Source organism: Nothobranchius furzeri, chromosome 1, assembly GCF_043380555.1.
Source record: "Nothobranchius furzeri strain GRZ-AD chromosome 1, NfurGRZ-RIMD1, whole genome shotgun sequence".
NCBI lineage: Eukaryota > Metazoa > Chordata > Actinopteri > Cyprinodontiformes > Nothobranchiidae > Nothobranchius > Nothobranchius furzeri.
The window spans coordinates 87913633-87925690 of NC_091741.1; the positions used below are offsets into that span (position 1 = coordinate 87913633).

General features: G+C 41.8%; 2 protein-coding genes across 4 annotated transcripts; one reads left to right on the forward strand and one right to left on the reverse strand.

Annotated features, from left to right (window-relative positions):
• The first annotated feature begins 2645 nt into the window (after positions 1-2645).
• On the forward strand, positions 2646-5443 carry timm8a (translocase of inner mitochondrial membrane 8 homolog A (yeast)). Its single transcript, XM_015947453.3, has 2 exons — positions 2646-2874; positions 4901-5443. The coding sequence occupies exons 1-2, from the start codon at positions 2764-2766 to the stop codon at positions 5060-5062; spliced, it is 273 nt and encodes a 90-aa protein (XP_015802939.1). The 5' UTR covers positions 2646-2763; the 3' UTR covers positions 5063-5443.
• Positions 5444-5445: 2 nt separating this feature from the next.
• zgc:101583 (magnesium transporter NIPA2) lies at positions 5446-9875 on the reverse strand. Of its 3 annotated transcripts, XM_015947441.3 has the most exons (6): positions 9793-9875; positions 9407-9539; positions 7457-7513; positions 7087-7177; positions 6731-6891; positions 5446-6625 (listed from the first exon to the last, which is right to left on the reverse strand). In XM_015947441.3, the coding sequence occupies exons 2-6, from the start codon at positions 9537-9539 to the stop codon at positions 5991-5993; spliced, it is 1077 nt and encodes a 358-aa protein (XP_015802927.3). In that variant the 5' UTR covers positions 9793-9875; the 3' UTR covers positions 5446-5990. The 3 variants fall into 3 exon arrangements, with proteins under 3 accessions (XP_015802927.3, XP_070411321.1, XP_054595123.2); XM_070555220.1 differs by lacking the exon at positions 9407-9539 and having other exon boundaries at positions 9793-9818; XM_054739148.2 differs by lacking the exons at positions 9407-9539; positions 9793-9875 and adding an exon at positions 7946-8068.
• Between the last annotated feature and the right edge of the window lie 2183 nt (positions 9876-12058).

The following is a 12058-nucleotide window of genomic DNA, read 5'->3' on the forward strand; positions in this document are numbered from 1 at the left end:
AATCAAGACCATGGTCTCAGATTTAGAGGAGCTGATTCTAATCTCAGTGGCTTCACACTCGGCTGCAAACCACTCCAGCGAAAGCTGAAGATCACGTTCTGATGAAGCCAACAGGACCACATCATCTGCAAAAAACAGAGACCTGATCCTTAGGCCACCAAAACGGATGCCCTCCACACCTTGGCTGCGCCTCGAAATCCTGTCCATAAAGGTTATGAACAGAATCGGTGACAAAGGGCAGCCTTGGCGGAGTCCAACTCTCACTGGGAACAATCCCGACTTACTGCCGGCAATGCGGACCAAGCTCTGACACCGGACATACAGGGACCTAACAGCCCATATCAGAGGGCCTGGTACCCCATACTCCCGGAGTACCCCCCACAGGGCCCCCCGAGGGACGCGGTCAAACGCCTTCTCCAAATCCACAAAACACATGTAGCACAGAAGTCCTGTAACAAAACACCACTCAAATTCAGATCAGGGGGGCCGTTCCTCCCAACCACACCTCTCCAGGTCTCCCTGTCGTTGCCCACGTGAGTATTAAAGTCCCCCAGCAGAAAGAGGGAGTCACCAGAAGGAGCGCTCTCCAGCACCCCTTCCAAGGTCTCCAAAAAGGGTGGGTAGTCTGAACTGTAGTTTGGTGCATAAGCACAGACCACAGTCAAAACCCGTCCTCCCACACGTAGGCGGAGGGAGGCTACCCTCTCATTCACAAGGGTAAACCCCAACATACAGGCACCAAGCTGGGGGGCAACTAGTATGCCCACCCCTGTTCGGCGCCTCTCAGTGGGAGCAACTCCAGAGTGGTAGAAAGTCCAACCTCTCTCAAGGAAAATGGTTCCAGAGCCAGAGCCATGCGTTGAGGTGAGTCCGACTATATCTAGTCAGAACCTCTCAACCTCACACACCAACTCAGGCTCCTTCCCCACCAGAGAGGTGACATTCCATGTGCCAAGAGCCAGCTTCTGTAGCCAAGGATCAGACCGCCAAGGTCCCCGCCCTCGACTACCACCCGTCACACACTGCACCTGACCCCTTTGGCCCCTCCCACGAGTGGTGAGCCCATGGGAAGGGGGACCCACATTTCCTCTTTGGGCTGTGCCCGGCCGGGCTCCATGGGTGAAAGCCCGGCCACCAGGCACCCGCCAATGTGCCCCACCTCCAGGCATATATATAAAGATATATATATATCTATATATATATATATATAGATATATATATATATGTCTCCTTCAGTGCACCCCAGAGCAGCTGTGGCTACATTGTAGCTCATCACCATCAGTGTGTGAATGTGTGTGAGTGGATGAATGATGCACTGTAGTGTAAAGCGCTTTTGGTTCTCATAAACAACAGGTATGAGACCGACTACAGAAACGAGGTGAGCCACCTGACCACATGGTGTGCTGACAACAACCTCTCTCTGAATGTGGAGAAGACCAAGGAGATTGTTGTGGAGTTCAGGAGGGCACACACTCAGCATGCTCCTCTGACCATCAACGGTGTGTCTGTGGAGAGAGTGAGCAGCACCAAGTCCCTGGGTGTGCACATTACAGAGGATCTCTCCTGGACGAACAACACCATAGCACTGGAAATCACAGCAGCGTCTCTTCGTCCTCCGCAAACTACGAAGAGCAAGAGCACCAGCCCCCATCCCGTACACTTTCTACAGAGGCACCATCGAGAGTATCCTGTCGTGCGGCATCACTGTGTGGTTCCGAGCCTGCAACGTATCCTGCATTAAAACCCTCCAATGCATAGTGAGAGCAGCAGAGAAGATCATTGGGGTCTCTCTCCCCTCCCTACTGGACATTTACAGCACCCGCCTCACAAAAAAGGCCCTTTGCATTGCGGCTGATCCCACTCACCCAATGCAAAGCCTCTTCGAGCTACTGCCATCAGGGAGGAGCCTGCGGAGTCTCTAAGTCAGGACCAACAGATTGAAGGACAGCTTTATCCATCAGGCAGTCAGGAAGCTAAATTCCCTCCCGGCTCTGCCCACTCTCCTCTCTTTTCCCCCACGGTCTCTCTGAACTCGGTCACTTTGACACGTTCACACTCTCACTCAGTGGCCTGCACAAGTCATTTTGTGCAGTATTGGTCTGCTAATTACCTCAAAAGACTTCTGTCTGTCACTTATGGTAATATTACAATCTCCATTTGCACTGTATGTCTAGATTGAACTACTTTTTCTGGTTACACTTAATGTCATGCCCATACGTGTGTATTGTATTGCGTTCTTGTTTTATGTCAAATTGTATTTATTAAAAAAAATGTTGTACTTGCATTTTTAACACTCTATTTATACTAAATGTTTATCTGCTATCTAGGGTTTGAGAGTAACATAATTTCATTTCTCTGTATGTCCTGGACATGTGCCAGAATTGACAATAAAACTGACTTTGACTTTGGAGTCCTTACTCTGAGAGGCGTTTTATAGAAATATATACATATATGATATATATATATATAATTAAAGAATTATATTTAGCCTTATTTTATTTTTTAAATTTGGACAGTATATAAATCCATCCATCCACGCAGGGTCGCGCGGGGGGGGGGGGGGGGGGGGGAATATATAAATAAACTCCGCTAAAATGATTGTATTTATGTTTAATGTGACGTATACACCAACGGGCTCTGTGATTGGCTGAACCACTTCCTGCTTTCTTTCGTTCATTCACACACGTGAAGGTCAGTAAAAAGAGCTCATCGGCAGTGAAATTTACAAGAAATTTGATCGTTTCGAATAGTTTTTAAGAAAATATGGACAGCAAGGGAGCGACAGCAGACCCCCAGCTTCAGCAATTCATCGAAATCGAGTCTCAAAAACAGAGATTTCAGCAGCTGGTGCACCAGATGACAGAGGTTTGCTGGGTAAGAGCAGTTTTTTATCTGATGGCAGCAGCAGCGTTCTGCTGTTTACTTAATACATTTTTATGTAGCTAATGACAGATCGTTAGTTTGACTTTTGCCGATACAGAAATAACAGACTCATGCTTTTCATGCGATAAGTATTCTCAAAGCTTCCGTGAATTAAATCTGTGCTGTCTGGATAATGCGTATAATTCAGCTACATATAAACTATTCATTAATTTCCTGCTGATTATTTATACATTAGTGATAAATAACCCTTTAAATATAATTTACTTCTCAAACAACTAGCTGCTAGCATACATAGCCTGATCAAACGTGTACCATACAGGAGCACACAGACGCTTCAGAACCAGAACATTCAAATACTGCGTTGTCTCACCAAACTGTCTGAATCATGTCAGGATTATTTTAGGAGTGGGTTGTTGCTGAATAACATGTTTTTAAGACGAAAACTGCTAACTGCTAAGATGTTGTGAAGAAAAGATTATATCGGGTCGAACCCCCCGACCCCACGTGACCATTGAAAAGCAGCGAAGTGCCTTTCAAGGTATGAGGGAAAAGTCACTACTGACCAACAAACTTGCGGGATTCACTGCTTTTAATGTCGTCATTTATTTATTTATTTATTGTATTTTGACTTTTTTATCAGCCCTTGTCTGTCAGGATATTTCCCAGCCCTTGATTACAAAAAATACCTGCTTACCTTGTTACTCCTCCAATTAAAGTGTTCTAAGGACAGTGATTGGATGTTTCCTACTCTTTTCTCTTTAAAGTGAACTCCTCCTGAGGAGGCTGCTCTTTTTCAGCATAAGACCGCAGCAACATGTCTTTAACCTGTGAGCTCTAGTGATATTACACAGTTACCAAAGTTAATCAGTAAGACATTATATACAATTGTTTGTTGAATCTAATTGTGGCAAGGTGGAGAAATGAGGGCCCATGTGGGATTTGATAGCCAGACTCCCAGGTGAGAGTCATGCATGCTAACCAGTCAGCCAGAGGGACATCCCCTTGGCCAAGTAGCCAGGGCTTGGGTCACAGTGACAGGACGCTCACACTGTCACATAATTATACACAAGAATCAAATATTAGGAGTGACATGTGCACTTGTGCTTTATATATTTTTAGTCAATCCCTGTATTAATCTCCATTCTTTGTAAGAAATTTATTGCCATTATTAATGCAAATGAAATCCAGTTATATAGCTACATATTATATGAATATATTTCTAAATTAACTGGACATCATTAAAGTGACCTTGTGTATTTTCCCTGGCGATAGGGGGCAGTACATACCTAAATCATTGCAAATATACAGTAATTTTACGTTTAAGTAAGACCTTACCAACAGATGCCCAATAGGGTCAAAAATCCCTGGGAGCGCAACCTCCGGCAAAATGACAATCACATCAGACTCCCTTATATCGCTGCCAATGAGAGAAGAGGTAAATGTGTAAAAGAACAATGTTTATGAACGGCAAAAGTTTTGCAACCGTTTGTTACAAATCTGTAATTGCATTTTGCCCTCACAGGCTCCCGTAGACGGAAACATGCTGTCTAATATGGCGTTGCCCAGAGATTTAGACCCACTCACATGTATTTTAGACCCAACTTTTATGGTTGTACGTTACAAAGCCGCCAGTATTTTTCCACAACTGGGCATCGTTTAATTAACTTTCAACAACTGTTCGATGGATATTTCCAGAGATCAACAGTAGTAACTACACATTGTCTCTTTAAGGAATGTAATTTTCCTTTTTAAATACGATCTAAATGCAACACCGTCTGAATATTAGTATATTGCTATTGTCTGCCATGTTTATTGCACAATGTATGTGTATAATTGTTTCTGAGTGCTACCAACAGCCAGAACCAAATTCCTTGTTTTACATACTTTGTAAACCAAATTGATTCTGATGTTTGCATGCATGCAGCTATGTCAAGGCTTTCTACTCCAGTATTTAACTAATCTTGAGGGGATTAGAAACTTCTTCTTCTGGTTTAAACTGTTTATTCTCTGTCTCCAGGATAAATGCATGGATAAACCCGGGCCCAAGTTGGATTCCAGGACTGAAGCGTGCTTTGTTAACTGCGTGGAGCGATTTATTGACACCAGCCAGTTCATCCTAAACAGACTGGAGCAAACTCAGAAGAGCAAGGGGACATTTTCTGAAACGATGTTAGACTAAAATCTAACTGGAAGGTTGGAGATGGCACACGGTCTCCGCTCTCAGGGGGTCCGTTTGATCCTGACACCATTCTCCGTTCAGCATACTGAAGAACTCTAATCAGCTGGAAAAGTATTACCATATCAAGTGCCTGGGATTAAAACTATGTCAGGTTTTACTTGGTCTCTGCTGGAGTTTATGTGGTTACGTCTGCTGTTGCATCGGGTCACAGAAAGTGAGTTCAAACTGTAAAGGCAGGTTTGAACCATGGACACCTGGAACATCGAGTTTGCGTACAGTTCCTGACTTCAAAAACACGAAGACCTCTCTGACTGGAGGTGCCACGCACAGCAGTTAGTCTGGATTGTAAATATGCAATAAAAAATGCCAAATAAGCACTCACATCTTGTTAGAAAATGTATTTAAGTATTCTTGTTCTCTTTTAATTAGCAATTTAAAAACCAAAAAGTAGTTACATAATTACTGCTTGGCACATTTTGGTAATTAAACAGGGGCATTACATTCTTTGGTGTCAAGTGTGTATGGTACTGAGGTAATAAATAACTCAAATTAATTGTTCTGAGCAGATCACCTTAACATTAGTTGCTATTTCATTTATACATTTGTTTAAGAATACAAAGTGCAAACTTAACTAAAACCTAGCTATATAGATTCATTGGGATTAAAAACTGAAATATCTACACAACAGTGCAACAACCCATAACAGTGACTTCAATACTATTATTCTCTACGTTTCTGTTTTGTGTTTTTATTAGTAAACCACATAAAAAGATGCTATAATTAAGATGAAACCAAGTATCAAGAGCATAGATAAGTTCAACTGTAGGTAACTGCTCATCCAGTGCATTGAATAAGATGGTTGTAAAGTTCAGATTACGCCAGCTATTTAACTTCAAAGCTGCATGTCCCTTCAGGGGTCTTTGCCCCCTTAAGGAGCTCTCTGGTGCAGTCCCCATTCTCCTTTAGAGCCATCTTCTCTGGGCATCATTGTCTCATCCTTTGTTTCTATATCATGGCTTGGTAGAGCCACATAAGGCTGTTGGCCCCAAAGGAAGCTTTGAGGGCTCTTTTTCAGATAGAGAGGAAGTGAATCCCAGCTGAATGTAATGTCTTTGAAAGCATGAAGGAGGAATATTCCCAAAATGATGGTGAGGAACCCACTAATGGTTCCCACTATGCCATCAGTGGTCATACTCAGCCATTCCTTGAATAGGATGGCTGAACAGGCCATGACGGACGTGGTGAAGAAGACGTAGTAGATGGGTGTGACGATGGAGGTGTTGAATATGTCGAGAGCTTTGTTCAGGTAACTGATCTGAACGCTGATGCACACTATCAGGCAGATGACTATGGACCAGAACAGAGGTTCCTTCAGCACCGCTGTCCCAGCAATCAGCTGTTTAATGCCAATGCCCAGGCCCTTGACACAAGACACAGAGAGGGAGCCGATCACAGAGCAGATCAGGATGTAGACCAGCACATTCTTCTGTCCAAACCTCGGAGCCACAGCCAAGATTAGAATCAGGCTGCTTCCCACCACGCACACGGCAAAGACAATGAAACCTAGTGAGAGCAATCAACAGTAAGTCCAGAAATATGCACCCGCCATAAATGTGGGATTTCACAGCAGGGTTAATCAAATTAAACTGACTAAGATGAGAAAACTACCTGGGTCTTTGAGCTTCTCAGCCATGGCGCTGAGTGAGGAAACCTCCTCCTCCTGCGGCGCATGGATCACCATGACAGTGGAGCCCAAGATGCAGAGCAGACAACCAATCTTCCCGTGAACATTCAACCGCTCGTTCAGAAAATAAGAGGAGAGCACAGCACTGGAGAGTAAGAAGTAGAGTTGGTTCAGCTTAGAAACAAATTATTCCACTTCAAGAGCTTTTAATATTCAAAATTCTCTAAATAAAGTTTTTTTCCATTGGGTTCCATTTATTCTTAGGGGAAAATTGAATGGTTTCACTCCAGTAAACAAAAGTCACAATAAAGTGCATAAAAAACACCTCAAAACCAATTACCTGACAAGTACACTCAGTGCTCCGAGGGGGGTAACCAGTGTAGCTGGTGCAAATGCATATGCAGCGAAGTTTGCAGCCTCTCCAGCTCCCACTGTAACGTGTTAAATCAGTTATTAGTGATCACATTTAATATATTGCACAAAGCAGATCAAGGTAAATAACATTATTTTATCCCCAACCTACGAATGCAAATGTGGTCTTTGGAGGAATGTGTGCATCAAAGACGCAGTGTGGATATTGTATCTACAGCAACGTCAGCAAAGATACCAAACCCACAAGAGACCCTTTACCCACTAACAAACAAAGACCCCTGTGTCTGGGCCGCTCACCAGAATTACTACGAAAAACACGGAAATTTGTATTCACTTACTTGAAATAAGTCCTCCCCACCACAGCCACTCTTTCAGATAAGCATATCCTCCTTGACCTGGGAGACAAACGACAAGAAAATTACTAGATAACAGTTAGCACCTACTCAGTAAACAATTATTACTTTATTTTAAGATTGAGCTTTTTTCTGATCAGTGGTCCCCCCAGGAAATTTTCATGGGGAGCCAGTGGACATTTTCCAGGGCAGCAATTATTCAGTGGTGATCCTGGTCCCCATTGGAAACCCCTTTGGCGCGCCACTGATATATTGACCATTGAGCATCATTGACTTCTCAGATCTTAATGGGTTTTTTGTGGCTGGCTATTTAGATATTGTAATAAAAACTGTGAGTTAAGTTCCTTAAATGTTAAGATGGGATAAACCTTTTACAGCTGCCACACTTTACTTTTTAGAGAACATGTACTTTACAGTGAGATATTGTGTAGCACACACACACACACACACACACACACACACACACAAACTTACTGGCCACTTTATTGGGTACACCTCGCTAGTACCGGGTTGGACCCATTTTTGACTTCAGAACTGCCTTAATCCTTCATGGCATTGATTCAGCAAGGTACTGGAAACATTCCTTAGAGATTTTGGTCCATGTTGACATGATAGCATCACACAGTTGCTGCAGATTTGTCGGCTGCACATCCATGATGCGAATTTCCCTTTCCACCACATCCCAAAGGTGCTCTATTGGATTGAGATCTGGTGACTGTGGAGGCCATTTGGGTTTAGTGAACTCATTGTCATGTTCAATAAACCAGTCTGAGATGATTCGAGCTTTATGACACAGCGCATTATCCTGCTGGAAATAGCCGTCAGATAATGGGTACACTGTGGTCAGAAAGGGATGACATGGTCAGCAACAATACTCGGGTAGGCTGTGACATTGCAACGATGATCAATTAGTACTAAGGGGCCCAAAGTGTACCAAGAAAATGTCCTCCACATCATTACACCACCACCACCAGCCTGAACCATTTATACCATCTGAATGTTGCAGCAGATATTGAGACTCATCAGACCAGGCAACATTTTTCCAATCCTCTATTGTCCAATTTTGGTGAGCTTGTGTGAATTGTAGCCTGCGTTTCCAGTTCTTAGCTGACAGGAGTGGCACCTGGTGTGGTCTTCTGCTGCTGTAGACCATCTGCCTCAAGGTTCAACGTGTTGTGCGTTCAGAGATGCTCTTCTGCATACATTGGTTGTAATGAGTGGTTATTTGAGTTACTGTTTTCCAGATTAGTCATTTGCGTTAACAAGCAATTGGACAGGTATGCCCAATAAAGTGAGTGTGTGTCTGTGTGTGTGTTTAGCAGACACTTTTATCCAAAGCGACTTACAATTTTTAACATATAGGGCATGTTGTGATCTGTGGGGGAAACCGGAGTACCCGGAGGAAACCCACACATTCATGGGGAGAACACCTCCACGCAGAAAGGCCGCAGCCGAGTTTCGAACCTGCAACCTTCGTGCTGCGTGGCAACAGTGCTAGCCACTGCACCACCATGCAGCCACAACCACACACACACACACACACACACACACACACACACATATATATATATATATATATATATATATATATATTGTTGACTTGCTACAAGATAATCAAGCCTTCCTTATTTATCAAGAATAAATTTTGATTAGAGATTAAGGTCATGTTCTCTGGAGACATCAACCAAAGTGTTTTAGATACGCTTTTAGAATCTTGATTGAAACGTTTTCCACAAATCCCTTAAAAAGGACAATCAGCGTTATTAAATGTAAGAATATACATATTTAAAAGGAAATACTATACTGCTTTAGTAAGCAGTAGTATAAATGTTTTCCTGTGCTGTTTAACCCATGAAAAGAAACTACAGTCACCTTACTTCACAGAGTTTTCTGTGTTGTTAAAAGGTGTCGTTTAATAACTAAAGTCTCCATTACCTGCTCGCGTCGAACCCTTGCTGGCCAATCGCAGCAGTCCTTTCTTTTTCAGGATGAAACTTCCTCCAATAAACAAACTGGAGCTCACAGCTAGAGAGAGACCGATGTAGAAGTCTAAACGGTTCGCTTCCATCTAGAAACACACGAAAACTACGAGTTAAACTACCGAGACTGAATTAAAAGACTTCACACGAGTCCAGCAACAGGCATCCCATTAAATCACATGATGAAGACGACTCCCCCAGAAGTCGAGTTCAGACTAGCTTAATTTAGGCAGCTTACAGATGCCGAAAAGAGTAAGCTTGGCAAAAACTAAATAGATTTGTTCGTGATGAAGTCTAGCATTGTCCATTTATTGGTTTAAAGTTAGTTTGTAAAATGTTTACCTCCGTTGTTGACTTTACCCCATTCGTTAGCTGCCCGTCAGAAAGGAAGCACCTGATTGGTTGGCTGTCACTGGGCTACTTCCTGCTTTTTGTTTTCTTTTTTCAAAAGCGTTTATTGCCCAATAAAACATGGCACATTACACCGTCCGTAACTTAGATTACAGGCAGACAAGTGTAGTGTCAGTGTGAGAAGGAAACAGCAGTAAAACAAAAAAGAATAAATACGTTTTAAAACAGTCATGATGCAAATAAAACATAAAAGTGTGAAGCATCATTAGGCAAATTTTGCAAGGGGTTCATGTTTAGTATGTAATTTTATTTCACATTGTGACTCACAGTTAAAGTTTTTGACCCTTTCATGAGTTTAAACAAAAGTTAATAATAAACCATTGAAAGTAGGGTGAATTTTGGCATAACGGCATTTGTGTATGAAAAAAATTACCCTGGACAGTTATAACATTTAAAGTGAAATCAATGTTCTTTAACACTTTGTGATAATGATCCCTTTATTAACGATATTTAGTGCATTATTTAGCATTAATAAACAAAGGATTCATTTATAATTGCTCCTAGTGTCTGCTTAGTAATGCGTTACATAAAAAGGTTAAGCAGTTGTTAATACTTAATCAAATGGTTTATTAATGCACCAAGTAATGTCAATAAAGAGACCAATATTGTAAAGTGTAACCCAATATTCTTATTTGTTGTAAAATAACCAATCAACACATTTTCTTTAGAAAGTTTTGGTGGATTACATAGCCTCGAAGGCAATCTTTAATTCACTCCAGAAAATCTTGACAAACTCAAAGCCAAAAAAAAGGTGCTCATTGGTTTCTATATGAGCATTACAAAATGAGCAGAAATTATGTCTCAAATTAAATTGATGTCTCTCAAGAGCTCTCCAGATGGATTAACACAATTTATCATTTTAAACTGCATTTATTTTATCTTTGGAGCCACAGGAAGTTTCAAAACAATTGTACTCCTTGATTTTGAACTTCATATGATGGGAGGTGAGAAGCTAGCCAGGGCTGCAAGACTCATCCTCTGTTTAATTCTACCCAGAGAACGGCCACAGCTGCAGCTCACCGCTTCCCACGCAGATGGATCAAATGCGGAGTTGAATTTCACCAGTGTGGGATGACTAATGGGACTTTAACTTAGCGATCTTTTAGAGCAGTGGTTCCCAACCTTTTTCCCAAGGGACCCCGTTTTTTACCAGTAAATTTTTTGACGACCCCCTCCCATTCTCTCTTCCAGTACAAACAGTATTAAGAAATGATAAAATTGTTCAAGCACATTTTAATATGCTTTGATTCAATAGATAACAGTAATAGTAGGCTCCAGTACAGAACAAAGTCATTAACAAAACCAAACAGAGCATAATGTGCTTGACAGCTTGTATTACTTTTCTGAACACATTGTTTCTTTTAAACACTGATAAATCAATCATTCCTTTCAATAAACGTTTGACACATAAAAAATACACTGAGCAAAATGTACTTAAATGTGTATATTACTGTTTATACTAGATTATTTACCGTAAAGGCTGTGATTAATCAACCAGTCCTATCTTTAATGAACTTTTGACACTTCAGATTTCAGATTTCAGATTTATTGGCCAAGTAAATTGGCCGAGCTGAGCAAAATGTTCTTAAAAGTGTGTTACTTTTTCTGTACTAATTATTTCCTGTCTTAATATCAGTAAACTTTTCACTCATGAAAAAAATGTGAGCAAAATGTAGGCTATAAACAAGTAATAAATGAAGTCTTAACCTCTTAAAGTGGAGAGGTCCTGGCGACCCACTGAGAGGCTTTGGCGCCCCCTTGTGGGGGTCGGGACCCCCAGGTTAGGAACCACTGTTTTAGAGTACTGAGATATTTGTGATATGTATACCCAATGCAATGCCTGGCCAAAAGAAGTTGCCACCAAAAACAAAAGATCTCACACTCAGTGGTTCTAAATCCTTGTCCTAAAGGGCCGATATCCAGCACGTTTTAGTTTTAACCCTATTTCAACACCTGATTTGATTCAGCAGGTGATTAACAGGCTTCTGCAGAGCTGAGCTGCTACACAGGTGATTCAACCACTGAATCAAGTGTGTTGGAGCAGAGAAACAACCAAAACGTGCTTGATTCCAGCCCTCCATGACCAGGATTGAGAACCACTGCTCTAATATTTAACATTCATTACAGCGCTTATTCACAGTGGCATTGTTTTGATAAGCTTCTGCAATGTCACACGATTTATGTCCATCCAGTATTT

Excerpts from the sequence above, each read along its gene's own strand:
- timm8a (XM_015947453.3), top strand. The coding sequence starts at position 2,764 with ATGGACAGCAAGGGAGCGACAGCAGACCCCCAGCTTCAGCAATTCATC. Across the intron at positions 2,875-4,900 it reads AGATGACAGAGGTTTGCTGG|GATAAATGCATGGATAAACC; the intron begins GTAAGAGCAGTT and ends CTCTGTCTCCAG.
- zgc:101583 (XM_015947441.3), bottom strand. The coding sequence starts at position 9,539 with ATGGAAGCGAACCGTTTAGACTTCTACATCGGTCTCTCTCTAGCTGTG. Across the intron at positions 7,514-9,406 it reads CAAGGGTTCGACGCGAGCAG|GTCAAGGAGGATATGCTTAT; the intron begins GTAATGGAGACT and ends TTTGTCTCCCAG. Across the intron at positions 6,892-7,086 it reads GCACTGAGTGTACTTGTCAG|TGCTGTGCTCTCCTCTTATT; the intron begins GTAATTGGTTTT and ends CTTACTCTCCAG.